A 13628-nucleotide genomic window follows, 5' to 3' on the forward strand; every position below is an offset into this window, starting at 1 on the left:
ACCTATGAGATCAGAATGAGTAGACGGAAATTGTGCCATCTTATAATGAGCATAGTGAGGACCAATTATATTAAGATAAGGTTGAAAATGGGTGACATGCTCCTTTAACTATGCGAGTGTACAAATGGAACCAAATGGACCCGTTTGTACACTCTCAAAGTTACAGACCCGTAAAGGTCCATTTGGACGGTGGTTGGTCCCTGGACCGGACATTGAGAAACAGTGGATTAGCTGGTCTGCCAGAATGCAGATGCCGTGTCTACTCGCTCAGTGTCTCAGAGCCAGAGGTGGGCTGTGGACACTTCAGAAACCTGCCTACCAAGGTTTGGTCATTTCAAACAAGATTACTAATTACTTTGTAGATTTTGATTAGGCTATATTACTACAAAACATTTAAACTTTGGCTATTTAAAAATAGTAAATCTACAAGCTCACGCCGCGTTGCATCATGACGCGTTCTGAGCTTGTAGATCTGCTATTTTCAAAATATTTTAGACATAATTGTGATAACTTGTGAAACAGGGTATTGTGCATGATGAGTACTTTAACTTTTGTTACTCTAAGTATATTTTGATGCCAATACTTTTGTACTTTTACTCAAGTAAACTTTGATTACCGGACTTTTACATAAGTTAAAATAGTTTAGTACTTTTTCCACCACTGCATATCATACTGTATAGTGTGTGTGTGTGTGTGTGTGTGTGTGTGTGTGAGAGAGAGAGAGAGAGAGAGAGAGAGAGAGAGAGAGAGAGAGAGAGAGAGAGAGAGAGAGAGAGAGAGCGTGTGCATGCTTCAGTTCCACCAGAGAGAGGATGTGGTAGAGGATGTTAGGTAGCCTATGCATGCATGGTCTCTTAACAATGGAACAGAAAGCTGCATTCTTAAGAACTTAATTGCATCTGAGCTCATTTTTTATTTATATTCTTAACTTGTTTTGGTTCTTGACTCGTTATACAGTATCTTATCTTGCATGCAAGGGGCAGTTACATTTTTGTAATGTTCTCATTTACAAACCAAACTTGGTTGATACCAAATAATTAGTTTGGCCATTCTTACCGGGACCGTACCTATGTTACCCAGGTTCTATGTTCCCCAGGTTCTATGTTCCCCACTTACCAAAAAAGGTTCTATGTTCCCTGGGTTCTATGTTCCCCTTTTACCTAAGAAAAGGTTCTATGTTCCCCGTTTACCCCAAAAAAGGTTCTATGTTCCCCATTAACAAAAAAAAGGTTCTATGTTCCCCGCTCACCCAAAAATGCAGGAAAAATACATTTTTAATTTCCAATTATTAATAACATCTCTGAACACACACAACTGAACATAATGGGGAGAAATTACTATCAGAAACTTGCCCGCCCCTTTCCCCTGGCGGCCATCTTGGACAAAAATTGTACCATATGATAATAAGCATTGGTGAGGACCAATTATATGAAGACATGTTGAAAATGGGTTGTCCTTTAAGCTTGCATAATCTCTATAGTCTCAATAGTCTCAATAGTCTCCACCAGGCCGAAAGGCATGGCGAGAGAGTATGTTTTACCCCCTGTCCGTCCGTCCATCCGTCCGTGTGTGTGTCCTGTCCGTGTGTTACCAGCTAATCTCCGGGACCATTGTGCACATACACTCCCTCGATACCAATTCAGAACCTCTGCCCCAAATTTTTCACATGGGCCTGTTATAGCGCCACCAGGAGGCCGATTTGTGCAAAACCCATTTTTTGACATTACTCCTACAGATTTTATCCAAACGCCATGCAAATCGTTACACAGTATCTCTATAGTCATGTGATCAACCCGGATCTGTCAGATTTCCCATATTCCATCCTGATTGGCTAAGGTTGGCTTCCAAAGTTTGCAGGATTGGTCCGTTTTGAACAAAATGCCTCGAATCATGAACGCAGCTTGCAATTTCCGTGAAATTTCACACGCACATTTCCACTAGGCCGAGGAAGAAATGCCACCTATTTCACATTGGCCTGTTATAGCGCCACCAGCAGGTCTAATTTAGCAAAACAATTTTTTGGAAAAAAATGGCACAAATCATAAATGCAGTGTCCGATTGCCGTGAAAGGCCTAGGAAGAAATGGCACCCATTTCACATTGGCCTATTATACCGCCACCAGGAGGCCACAATGACGTACCTGACCTGGCGTAGACCTGTGCTCCGAGGAGCACTTTTGACTTTTTCTAGTTGTATTTATTTTAGTGTGTAAAAAACGTTGTAACTTTTTTTATATTCTTTATAAATTAAGCACTTTGAAACTGAAGATGATGGCCAATGTTGATGATAGTATAAATGATAATAATATCGTATCGATATCGTGAGCCCAATATCGTGTATCGTATCATATGTACCGTGAAATTAATGTATCGTGACACCCCTAAATAGATTTTGAGTCATGTCAAAGAAGTTTTCAAAACATGATATTTTGACACTTTAAAAACTGAAAAATTACAAATAGCTAATGGGTATAAATACATGTAACCTTTTTAAATGTCTCACCATTTCCTGCATTTTTGGGTGAGCGGGGAACATAGAACCTTTTTTTTGGTTGAGTGGGGAACATAGAACCTTTTTTAGAACCTTTTTTGGTTGAGTGGGGAACATAGAACCTTTTTTTGGATGAGTGGGGAACATAGAACCCTTTTTTGGTTGAGCGGGGAACATAGAACCCGGGGAACATAGAACCTTTTTTTGGGGGGGAGGGGAACATAGAACCTGGGGAACATAGAACCTGGGGAACGTGCTGTCCCATTCTTACCACCAGGCCAGGGATCCAAATGGATCCTTACGGCCAGGTTACAGGTTAAACTGCATGCTACACAGGTTACATGTTAAACTGCATGCTACACAGGTCACAGGTTAAACTGCATGCTACACATGTTACATGTTAAACTGCCTGCTACACAGGTTGTTAAACTGCATGCTACACAGGTTACATGTTAAACTGCATGCAGGTTACATGTTAAACTGCCTGCTACACAGGTTACATGTTAAACTGCATGCTACACAGGTCACAGGTTAAACTGCATGCTACACAGGTTACATGTTAAACTGCATGCTACACAGGTCACAGGTTAAACTGCATGCTACACAGGTTACATGTTAAACTGCCTGCTACACAGGTTGTTAAACTGCATGCTACACAGGTTACATGTTAAACTGCATGCTACACAGGTTACATGTTAAACTGCCTGCTACACAGGTTACATGTTAAACTGCCTGCTACACAGGTTACATGTTAAACTGTATGCTACACAGGTTACATGTTAACAACTTTGATCATGGAGAGGGCCACTATATTTCCACACTCGCTTGGTCACATTGCATAATACTGTCGGGCCTTCTATGTCACACAAAAGTAGCAAAAATAGCAGATCTACAAGCTCAAAATGTGTCGCAGTGCGACACGTTTTGAGCTTGTAGATCTGCTATTTTTTAAATGGAATTCAGATTTTTTTGTGCTATTTTTTTATTGGAATCCTGAAAAGTAACATTTTTATTTAATTTCAAATGCATGTAGTTATACTTATGTTAATTTTATGAACTTAAATACAAATACATTGGACATAAAAAAGATAATAGAATTGTAATACTAGTCATTAAGCTACTAATAGACTAAAGTAATTAAAGCGGGTCATGAATTGTAACAGCTGAAATCAATAATATATCAGTATTCCGATATTAACCTGCGGGCCACATTAAGTGAAGGTGAGGGCCGCCAGTTGCCCATGTATGGAGTCACTCGTAACGTTGCCAAAGACATTAGTGCTGAATTGTCAGATGTCATGAAAGCTGTGAAGAAGCTGTGAAGAACACCCTGCTCTATTTCACCATTTTGAGGTTCACACGGAACAGTGTTCTCACGCATGTTGAAGTACTATGTGTCTAGTCAGGAGTTTTTACTTCTCCAAAACTGCACAGAGCTGGCTGACCATTTCAATGACGATGTCTGGGTTGTGAGCTGAACAGAATTTTAAAGTTCTATGCAAGGCCACAATGCACACACCATTCACGTTTCTGTATGACAGAATGGAAAGCATTCTAAAAAATACACAGTATGGGGTCCTTCTTCATCTCTCTATCAGCTAGGGGGTCCTTGACCTGAAAAACGTTGAAGACCCATCTATAAAAGCGGAAATACGTCATCCAGGCGCACAAACCTACCCAACTATACCCCCAACCCTGTGAGACCGTGTTGGTGTGAAGGACAGTAGCAATTTAGGCAACATAAGTTAAACCAGTCTAGCAAAAGTGTACATACTTCATATAATTACAAAAATGAACGATAATGATTCATAGATAAGCCCTAATAAAAAGCCTGTCAACAGAACCTACTGTAGCAAGTTCACACTTTTAAGTGTTACTTGTATAGTCTAAATGTAAACCACACTTAACACCCTCATGTCTGAGAAACGTTTACATTTCCTTCTTCTGCTGCGTGTTTTTAAAAGTGTTGCATAGCGAGTGCTGACAACTTCATTTGCTATTTTCGTGCCTTTTATACTTGGAGACTGCCATGCTCAACTAAAACGTTTTCAGCGTTTTCAAACAAAGCGACCTAAGTTCCTACATTGTATTGAATGAGAGCAGGGTGGAGAGCAACTGTGGTTCAGCAAGATATTTAATTAAGAGAAGGGCAATGCTCCTGTGAAAGCAAACAGGCAGGTGCTCAAGGACTGGTTGGATCCTATGTGTGCACAGGTTACAGGTTAAACTGCATGCTACACAGGTTACAGGTTAAACTGCATGCTACACAGGTTACATGTTAAACTGCATGCTACACAGGTTACATGTTAAACTGTATGCTACACAGGTTACAGGTTAAACTGCATGCTACACAGGTCACGTTAAACAACAGGTTCCAGGTTAAACTGTATGCTACACAGGTTACATGTGTGGTATATTGGCCCGTATGGCTTATAGTTATTGAACAGTATGCAAGTAAAATCAGTTAGGAGTTATTTTACTAAAGTCAGAATAAGAATGTGTTGTTGACTCAGACTCAGCCTGGCGTTTGCATAGATAATCAGGGACACTCTGCATAGCTGTGAAGTACGATTTACATTTCCTTTTGTTTAACCTGGAAACGCCAGGTCTAGGCTTCCTGGCATTCAGCTGCTAATCATGTCAGCCAATGTTCAAAGATCTCCTTGATCAACAGGTGGGGGATCACTGACCCCCACCCCACATGAACCGTCTGTATTATAATGTGAGCTACAGTGTTTAAAAGGGGAATGAAATCTAACTCCGAGTGGTCACACTACACCAGCCGAAGGGCTGCGTGGAGGAGAGGGCTCCTGGCTGCTGTTGTACTTGAATGCTGAATAAATCGAATTATGATCAGAACCTGGAAACCTGACGTCTCTTCTCTTTCTCTACTTCATTACAACCAGCCTGCTAACACGCAGTTTAATGCCTCAATTACACGACACATGTTAAACTGCATGCTACACAGGTTACAGGTTAAACTCTATGCTACACAGGTTACATGTTAAACTGCATGCTACACAGGTCACGTTAAACAACAGGTTACAGGTTAAACTGTATGCTAGGTTACATGTTAAACTGCATGCTACACAGGTTACATGTTAAACTGCATGCTACACAGGTTACAGGTTAAACTGTATGCTACACAGGTTACATGTAAAACTGCATGCTACACAGGTTACATGTTAAACTGCATGCTACACAGGTTACAGGTTAAACTGCATGCTACACACAGGTTACAGGTTAAACTGCATGCTACACAGGTTACATGTTAAACTGCATGCTACACAGGTTACAGGTTAAACTGCATGCTGAACAGGTTACAGGTTAAACTGCATGCTACAGAGGTTACATGTTAAACTGCAAACAATCCGGGCCTCTCTATCTGAGATTCCCAGGCTGAATTAGGGGCCCAGCACGTCCCTGCTTACGGGTCTGTAATGCAGATAATGACCCTACCAGATGGACCTTTACAAATGGACCTGTAGGCCTACAGGTCCATTTGGTTTAATGTGTACACCCATTTGACCCTTAACACCACAGATGTCACTATGTTTAATAATATTAACAATGTTTTAAGTAAAAAAAAACTAAAACAGGTATTTTATTTTTGGAAGTGTGTTCTAATATTAGTCTATTATAGCCAGATAACAACATTATCCATAGTTTTCATTATAGGAAATGTAATGAGTGAATTTTTATAATTGAAAACGAGCTATATTGAAAGATGAAACCCTAACCCTAACCCAAAATCATATTTAAAAAAGTGTTTACATTGATATGAATGCATAACAAGTCAGCTATGAGGTGGGGGGGGAAATAAATAAAGAATATTATTTTTGGAATATTTTGGGCTGAGTTAAATCACTTTTGGTGTTAGCGGGTCAAATTCGACCCGCTAACACCAAAAGTGTCAGTAGGTTTCTACACAAAGCAAGGGTTAAAAGTCAATGTGCAAAGCACCAAAATAAATGTGCTCCCCTTGATTAAATCAACAATAGTGCCAACTATATTTGCACGTGCATGAATGTGCACGTACATGAACGTGCTTGCATGAAGGGTGTGTTCATTAAAATGGCCCTATTTAAAATATTAATAATTATAATAATAATAATAATTATAATAATAATAATTATTATTATTACATAGCCAGTCTACAAGCTCACAGCGCGTAAGCTTCGTGGCCCATTGTGAGATTGTGAGATCTGATGAAAAGACATTTTTATAACATTTGAAGATCTTTTAAAATATTTTCACCTTTAATGACATGCCCATAAGTTGGACGCAGGGGTTAAAGTGGCCACGGGTTTGAGTGACTGGAAATATGGTCACCCTACTGTGGCCTACGTACAAAATAAAAACTGGTAAGGTCAGACAAGACAAGGTAAGGCCAGACAAGACAAGACAAGACAAGACAAGACAAGACAAGACAAGTGTATTTGTATAGCACATTTTAACAAGGCAATTCAAGTGCTTTAGATAAGGCATTAAGCAAGCATTAACAGATCAAGGCACAGAGTGAAATAAACAAATTATAAACGGACATTTGAATACAAAAATAAATAAAATAAGTAAAAGTGTGATGGACTTACTGAGAGGGTAGGAGGTCCGTGGGGGATCCAGAAAAACAGAGGACCCCAACAAGCCTGGCAGAATGAAGAAGAGGAGTCCTACGCCACGCATGATGAAGGACACCACGGGGTGGATAGATGGACCAGAAAGCGAAGATAATATCTTATCTGTTGTCTGACTTCCTGCAGCGATCTAACACATTAACATACGGCAGCCATGTCTGTCTGTCTGACAGACTGTATGTGTGAGAGAGGGTTTCAGGACCACCCCTTCCTCTCTGTGGTAAGTTACGCCCGACCTACACCAGACTTTTCAAAGAGACACGTACAAACGTGCATATACGCACACACGCACTTCCAGTCTTATTTTAAAGCCTGCGTATGCGGGGCTTGTGTATCTGCGAGCCTGGTGTAGCCGGTATCATTGATATCAATTAGATCTTTCCAAACACGCTGACAGTACTTGCGCAGTAAATTCCACGCACGCGCGTGTGTGTGTGTGTACAAATGAAACTGAACAAGTGCCCCTGCCAATATTTCAACTTTTACTTTACTTTTTGATTGACCTGACCTGTGTGTGTGTGTGTGTGTGTGTGTGTGTGTGTGTGTGTGTGTGCGTGTGCGTGTGTGTGTGTGTGTGTGTATATGTATGTGTGTGTGTGTGTGTGCGTGCGTGCGTGCATGTATACAGGCATTACTATACTTTAGAGGTCCACTATTAATAATACATTAGAGGTCCAAACATGATGAAGTAGCCTTTTAGCAAAGTCTTTTTCTCAAGTGACGTCCAAAATGCCAGACACCACAATTAGTCTGTGAGCCAGTAGGGACGGTCCGTACCATCTGAGGGGAATAATGCTCATAGTGATTTTTGGCATGGTACTGTATACTGTATACAGTACCATGCCAAAAATCACTATGAGCGTATACAGTATACATAATAGTAAGTATTGCACAATGCATAGTGCTGTCATGGAACACTATACCGCACATTTGACAGGTCAATATGACGAATAAAGTATTGAAATTTTTAAATACTCTAATAAAGTAACCCCTCTTTAAGGGGGGGGGGGGCTCCTCAAAGCTAAAAATAAGTGAAGAACCAACCATTTACTTAAAGGTAGGGTAAGTGATATGTTTTTGGTTAAAACAAAACGTTTTTTTTGTTAAAAGGTTAAAGCACTATATTTTGATAGTAATCATAGTAACAGGGGTCTCCATGTCTCTCCAGCTCTTTAATAAACAGAAAATACATTTTCAGGTAGGTGACAAAATCTCAGCCAATCAGGAGAGATTACCCATTTATCAGCTTCATTTTTCTTCACATAAGTGTTCCAGTTCCAATGTTGTCAGCTCATTTCTTAGTGTCATCACTTCCAATTTAATCTGTATCCTGACTGAGTTCTCTATCCTGCTTGGATAAAATTGGTATCCCGACCTGAAAATGCATTTTCTGTTTAATAAAGAGGTGGAGAGACATGGAGACTCCTATTACTGAACAAACACTCTATAGCAATGAGTACTATCAGAATATAGAGCTATTTAACACTTATTTTAACCAAAGAAAATCACTTACCATACCTTTAAAGATTTGTTTTAGTCTGCTTAAATAATAATTCAGATTCATATAGCCAGTGGTACACATAAGTGCGGAATCAACTATTTCATTTGCAAATTATGAGATTTAAATGAACACTGAGGACTTTATTCGTATATTGGGGCCCAGAGACAAAAAACAAGTTAAAGAAAGAAAGAGGGGGCGGCAGTGGCTCAGGAGGTAGAGTGGCTACTTGCGAACCGAAACCTTCCCAGTTAGATCCCGGGCTTCCCCAGAGTTAATGTCGAAGTGTCCTTCAGCAACCCCCAATTGCACCCGATGAGCAAGTTGGTGCCTTGCATGGTTTCCTTCGCCATCGGTGTGTGAATGTGTGAATATAATGCACATTGTAAAGATAAAGGCGCTATATAAATAAAAACTGTATCAAATGCGCATCCATGGCCTAATACATAAACTGTACAACTGGGGGTCTTTGAAATTAAAAAGGTTGAGAAAACTATACTGGAAACCAAATCTACACAGTAAAATCCTCAGTGCTCATTTAATGACTTAAACCCTATATGGTTGAGCGGAGTCCCTCAGGGTTCTATACTAGTGTCTGAAAATAGCCGATCGACAAGCTCATAAAGTGTCGCAGTGCGACGCATTGTGAGATTGTCGATCGGCTATATTCTGCGAACGCTTTCCCCACAATACGGATGCTGGGGTTAAATGGTTAACTCAGAAAGTGTAGAGATGTGTCTAAGGGTCCATTTGGAGCCCTGGTGGTACCCGAACGACAAGGTTGCGTACTGATTCCTCTGCTACACTCCCTGAACACACACGACTGTGTGGACTGACAACAACACCCTCAAGTTTTCTAATGGTGGTAGGCCCAATTTCCATGCCAGTATCTTGCAACAAGAATAGCCAACCTATAAGTTGTAGATCGGCTATTTTCGGTGCGAGACACATTATATTACATTACATTACAGTCATTTAGCAGACGCTTTTATCCAAAGCGACTTACAATAAGTGTATTCAACATAGGTAGGGAACGAAACTACTAATCACCAGAAGTCTTAAGTGCATTTCCTGCAAAAACAAGCAACCAAGAGTATACTGTACCTAGCGCTAAGGTAAAAGTGCAATATATCAGCTACCTGTACCTACTTTCTTAAACAGATGAGACAAAATAGCTAAATCAAATGAGCACGAGCTAAAACAAATAAGTGCATCGACTAAACAAGATCCAATAAAACAATACAAAAATAAAACAAGAGTTCGTACAACTAGTTAACAACAAGTAGGCCAGGCAAAGAGGAAGGTAGTGTTTCCTGAAGAGGTGGGTTTTCAGCCTGCGGCGAAAGATGGGCAGTGACTCTGCTGTCCTGACATCAGTGGGAAGTTCATTCCACCAGTGTGGGGCCAGAACAGAAAAAAGTCGTGACCGTGTCGATCGACCAGAAGGACCCTTGAGTGACGAGGCAATCAGTCGCCCCGAGGTGGCAGACCGAAGTGGTCAGGCAGGGGTGTAGGCATCGACCATGGCCCGGAGGTAAGAAGGAGCTGTTCCTTTCACTGCCCTATAGGCTAGCACCAGGGTTTTAAACTGAATGCGAGCCGCTACAGGGAGCCAGTGCAGAGAACGGAGAAGGATAGTTGTGTGGGAGAACTTGGGGCGGTTGAACACCAGACGAGCTGCAGCTTTCTGAACAAGCTCCAGAGGTCTGATGGCTGATGCCGGAGCACCAGCAAGGAGGGAGTTGCAGTAGTCCAGGCGGGAGATGACAAGCAGAGATGAGCACCTGGGCTGCCTTCTCCGTGAGGAAGGGGCGAATCCTCCTGATGTTGTAGAGGAGGAATCTGCAGGACCGTGTCACTGATGCGATGTTAGCCGAGAACGACAGTTGATCGTCCAAGGTCACACCCAGATTCTTCGCAGTCCGAGTTGACGTCACCACAGCATTATCAATGGTGATGGCCATGTCTCGGTGCGGACAGCCCTTCCCCGGGAGGAACATCAGCTCGGTCTTGTCCAGGTTGAGCTTCAGGTGGTACGTCGACATCCACTCCGAGATGTCAGCCAGACAAACAGCAATGCGTGCCTCCACTTGTGTGTCAGAGGGGGGGAATGAGAGGATCAGCTGAGTGTCATCGGCATAGCAGTGGTAGGAAAAGCCATGGGAATGGATGACAGCACCAAGAGATGTAGTGTAGAGAGAGGGGCCATACCGTATTTGCAAGCATAATACTTTACATTAACAACAACCAAAAGAAACACACAGCTTGTACAACCTTCCATTCCCTAAGTTTGATGTTAGCTTGTCTTCTTCCCCTGACGGAAAGAGTTAATTGCAATAACATACCATCCCCATTCTTAAACTACAATCCATACGTATTATGTTAGTTTGTCTCCCCCTCCTGACAAAGACAGCTAATTGCAATGATGTTGACCTACTGTACAATAAAGATGGTGGCACATGTAGTGACCAATAACTTTACCATGTGGTACTGGTGGTACCACATGCAAACCCTCCCTTAAAATGTTTGAGCTTGTCGATCGAGCTGTCGATGTGACAGCTGCAACTAAACTCTTGGGTCCTGTCTGCTTTGTTGACACAAACAGACATCATTTCTTATTACACGCCTTGGTTGAATGCTTGATTCTGATTGGTCAATCAGTGAATTCAGCAGTGTGTTCTTTCTGGCTAATGACCGATGAGCTCAATAGAGCGTCGCAGTTCCCGCCCACTTCCTGTTTTTTTTGGTGCCGGAAGAAAAAACTCAATGCATTTTTCCATTGACATTTCCAAAAATATTTATATCTATTAATTTAAGCCTCGAATCAAGCCATCACGAGATGACATGAATCATGACCATAAAACGTTTTTTTCTGTGATTTTTTTTTATTTTATATTTAATTATATGATATACTATATTTAATAAATACCCTTTGTTTTGCCGTTTTCAACAAAAAAAAAATCACAGAATCAAACGTTTATGGTCATGATTCATGTCATGTCATGATGGCTTGATTCGAGGCTTAAATTAATAGATATAAATATTTTTGGAAATGTCAATGGAAAAATGCATTGAGTTTTTTCTTCCGGCACCAAAAAAAACAGGAAGTGGGCGGGAACTGCGACGCTCTATACTGCTGTCTAATCAAAAGCTCAGAGCACCTGCTGCGCTGCTTGATTTTATGCTGTATCCAACACGGCGGCCATGTAAACAAACACACAATGTCATTTACAGCTAAACATTGCTAGCAAGAATGTTTTTAAAACATTTGAAGCGAGAAATAGACAATGCAGTAACCGAAAATGTGTTCTACTTGATCAACACCCGTTGTTTTCCGAGGCGACCGTGTTGCGCTGGACGGACGGCCTCTCCTGGCATAAATGTATGGAATACTTTCATTAACGTAAGCAAGGAAATACTTTGTTTTGTTGATCCCCGGCTCCCCCAGAGTTAGTGTCGAAGTGTCCTTGAGCAAAACGCTGAACCCCTAATTGCTCCCGATGAGCAGGTTGGTGCCTTGCATGGTTTCCTTCGCCATCGGTGTATGAATGTGTGTGTGAATGGGTGAATGTAATGCACAATCTATGTAAAGCGCTTTGGATAAAAGCGTTATATAAATGCACCATTTACAATTTGTTTGGGTCAATTTATAAATTTATTTATTAAGTAGCCGTGTAATAAAGATGATTAAACCCGTCAGCTTCGCCTCTGGGTTTAATCATCCTGTCGGGGTTTATTGCTCAACAATGACTGCCTCGCTGTCAATTATCCCTTGCTTAGCTGTCCCACTCCCATATAACATGAAATCACCCTACTATTGGGGTTGGGGGGTGGGACGACATAGAAGGCGATAGCCCTTGTTAATTAATATAATGTCACGTATAAAACTGTTACCCTGCATTTATGAATATCATGTCACGTATAAAACTGTTACCCTAGCTGCATTTATGAATATAATGTCTTGTAAGGGCCATTCACACTAAGCACTATAACTATAGCCTATAACTATGATTATAAAAATATAGTTTTAAAAATCGTTCTAACTCAAGTGGATGGTAGAGTTCACACCAACTATAAACAATATATAATGGTGAACGATATAGTTCTAGTTATAGTGGTCAGTGTGAACGGCCCTTAACCCTGCATTTATTGATTAATCATGTCACGTATAAAACAGTTACCCTGCATTTATTAATATCATGTCACATATAAAACTGTTACACTGCATTTCTTGATTATTATCATGTCACATACAAAACTGCTATCCTGCATTTATTCGAAATCGATGGGTCATAATAATTATAATAATATACTTTATTTGTATAGAACTTAAAAAAAGGTCTTACAAAGCACTTCACAAAGCATAAAATGTGAAAATAACAACTATATATTAAAATATATATTAAAAAAACGTTAAAAAGGTTATTGCTTTAATAAAAAGGCACAGAAGGAAATAAGCATGGATAAAAGAGACAATCAAATAAACTCATTGAAGTAGGTTTTCAGAAGAGATTTAAAAGATGACAGTGACTTTACTAGTCTTAAAGGGATATTTCACTTTAAAAAAAACTTTGGGTCATTTTATCGTCTACTCAGGCTTTTGTGAGCCCCCCAGACCGTTTTTAAGTTGCTTGATTTAGTATTTAGATATTTGATAATCATTTTATCAGACACGCCCCCTTCCTATACAAACCCATTATAACTTCAAACTCCATTTTTAACCCGTTATACATAACATGTTTCAATCCAAGAACATGAAACAAAAAGTGTAAACATTTACAGGATAGAATGCCACTTTTCATTAACTTATATGGCTTAAACATAATTTAAAAAGCAGATGCATTACTTCCACATCCATTATCAAAGAGTCTTATGTAGACTCGTGCCTTCCTGATGATTCTGAAAATGAAAATGAGTTGAAATACAATTAGAAGCTGTGCAGAATGGGGCCGGTCATATTAGTTTGATGAATCTGCTGGTGTATTCACCTTTCAGTTGGTTGCCAG

The 13628-nt window shown here is 40.4% G+C and overlaps 1 protein-coding gene across 3 annotated transcripts in view; it reads right to left on the reverse strand.

The window, feature by feature from the left end:
- LOC308102496 (semaphorin-4A-like) overlaps positions 1 to 7281 on the reverse strand; it is a 36467-nt gene extending 29186 nt beyond the window's left edge. For all 3 annotated transcript variants that reach the window (XM_080452245.1, XM_080452244.1, XM_080452243.1), the window contains exon 1: positions 7083 to 7281. In XM_080452245.1, the coding sequence (XP_080308371.1) occupies positions 7083 to 7173 (91 nt within the window). In that variant the 5' untranslated portion in view covers positions 7174 to 7281. The remainder of the gene's footprint in view (positions 1 to 7082) is intronic.
- Between the last annotated feature and the right edge of the window lie 6347 nt (positions 7282 to 13628).

This window comes from Gymnoscopelus braueri (genome assembly GCF_963280865.1).
Source record: "Gymnoscopelus braueri genome assembly, chromosome: 15".
NCBI lineage: Eukaryota > Metazoa > Chordata > Actinopteri > Myctophiformes > Myctophidae > Gymnoscopelus > Gymnoscopelus braueri.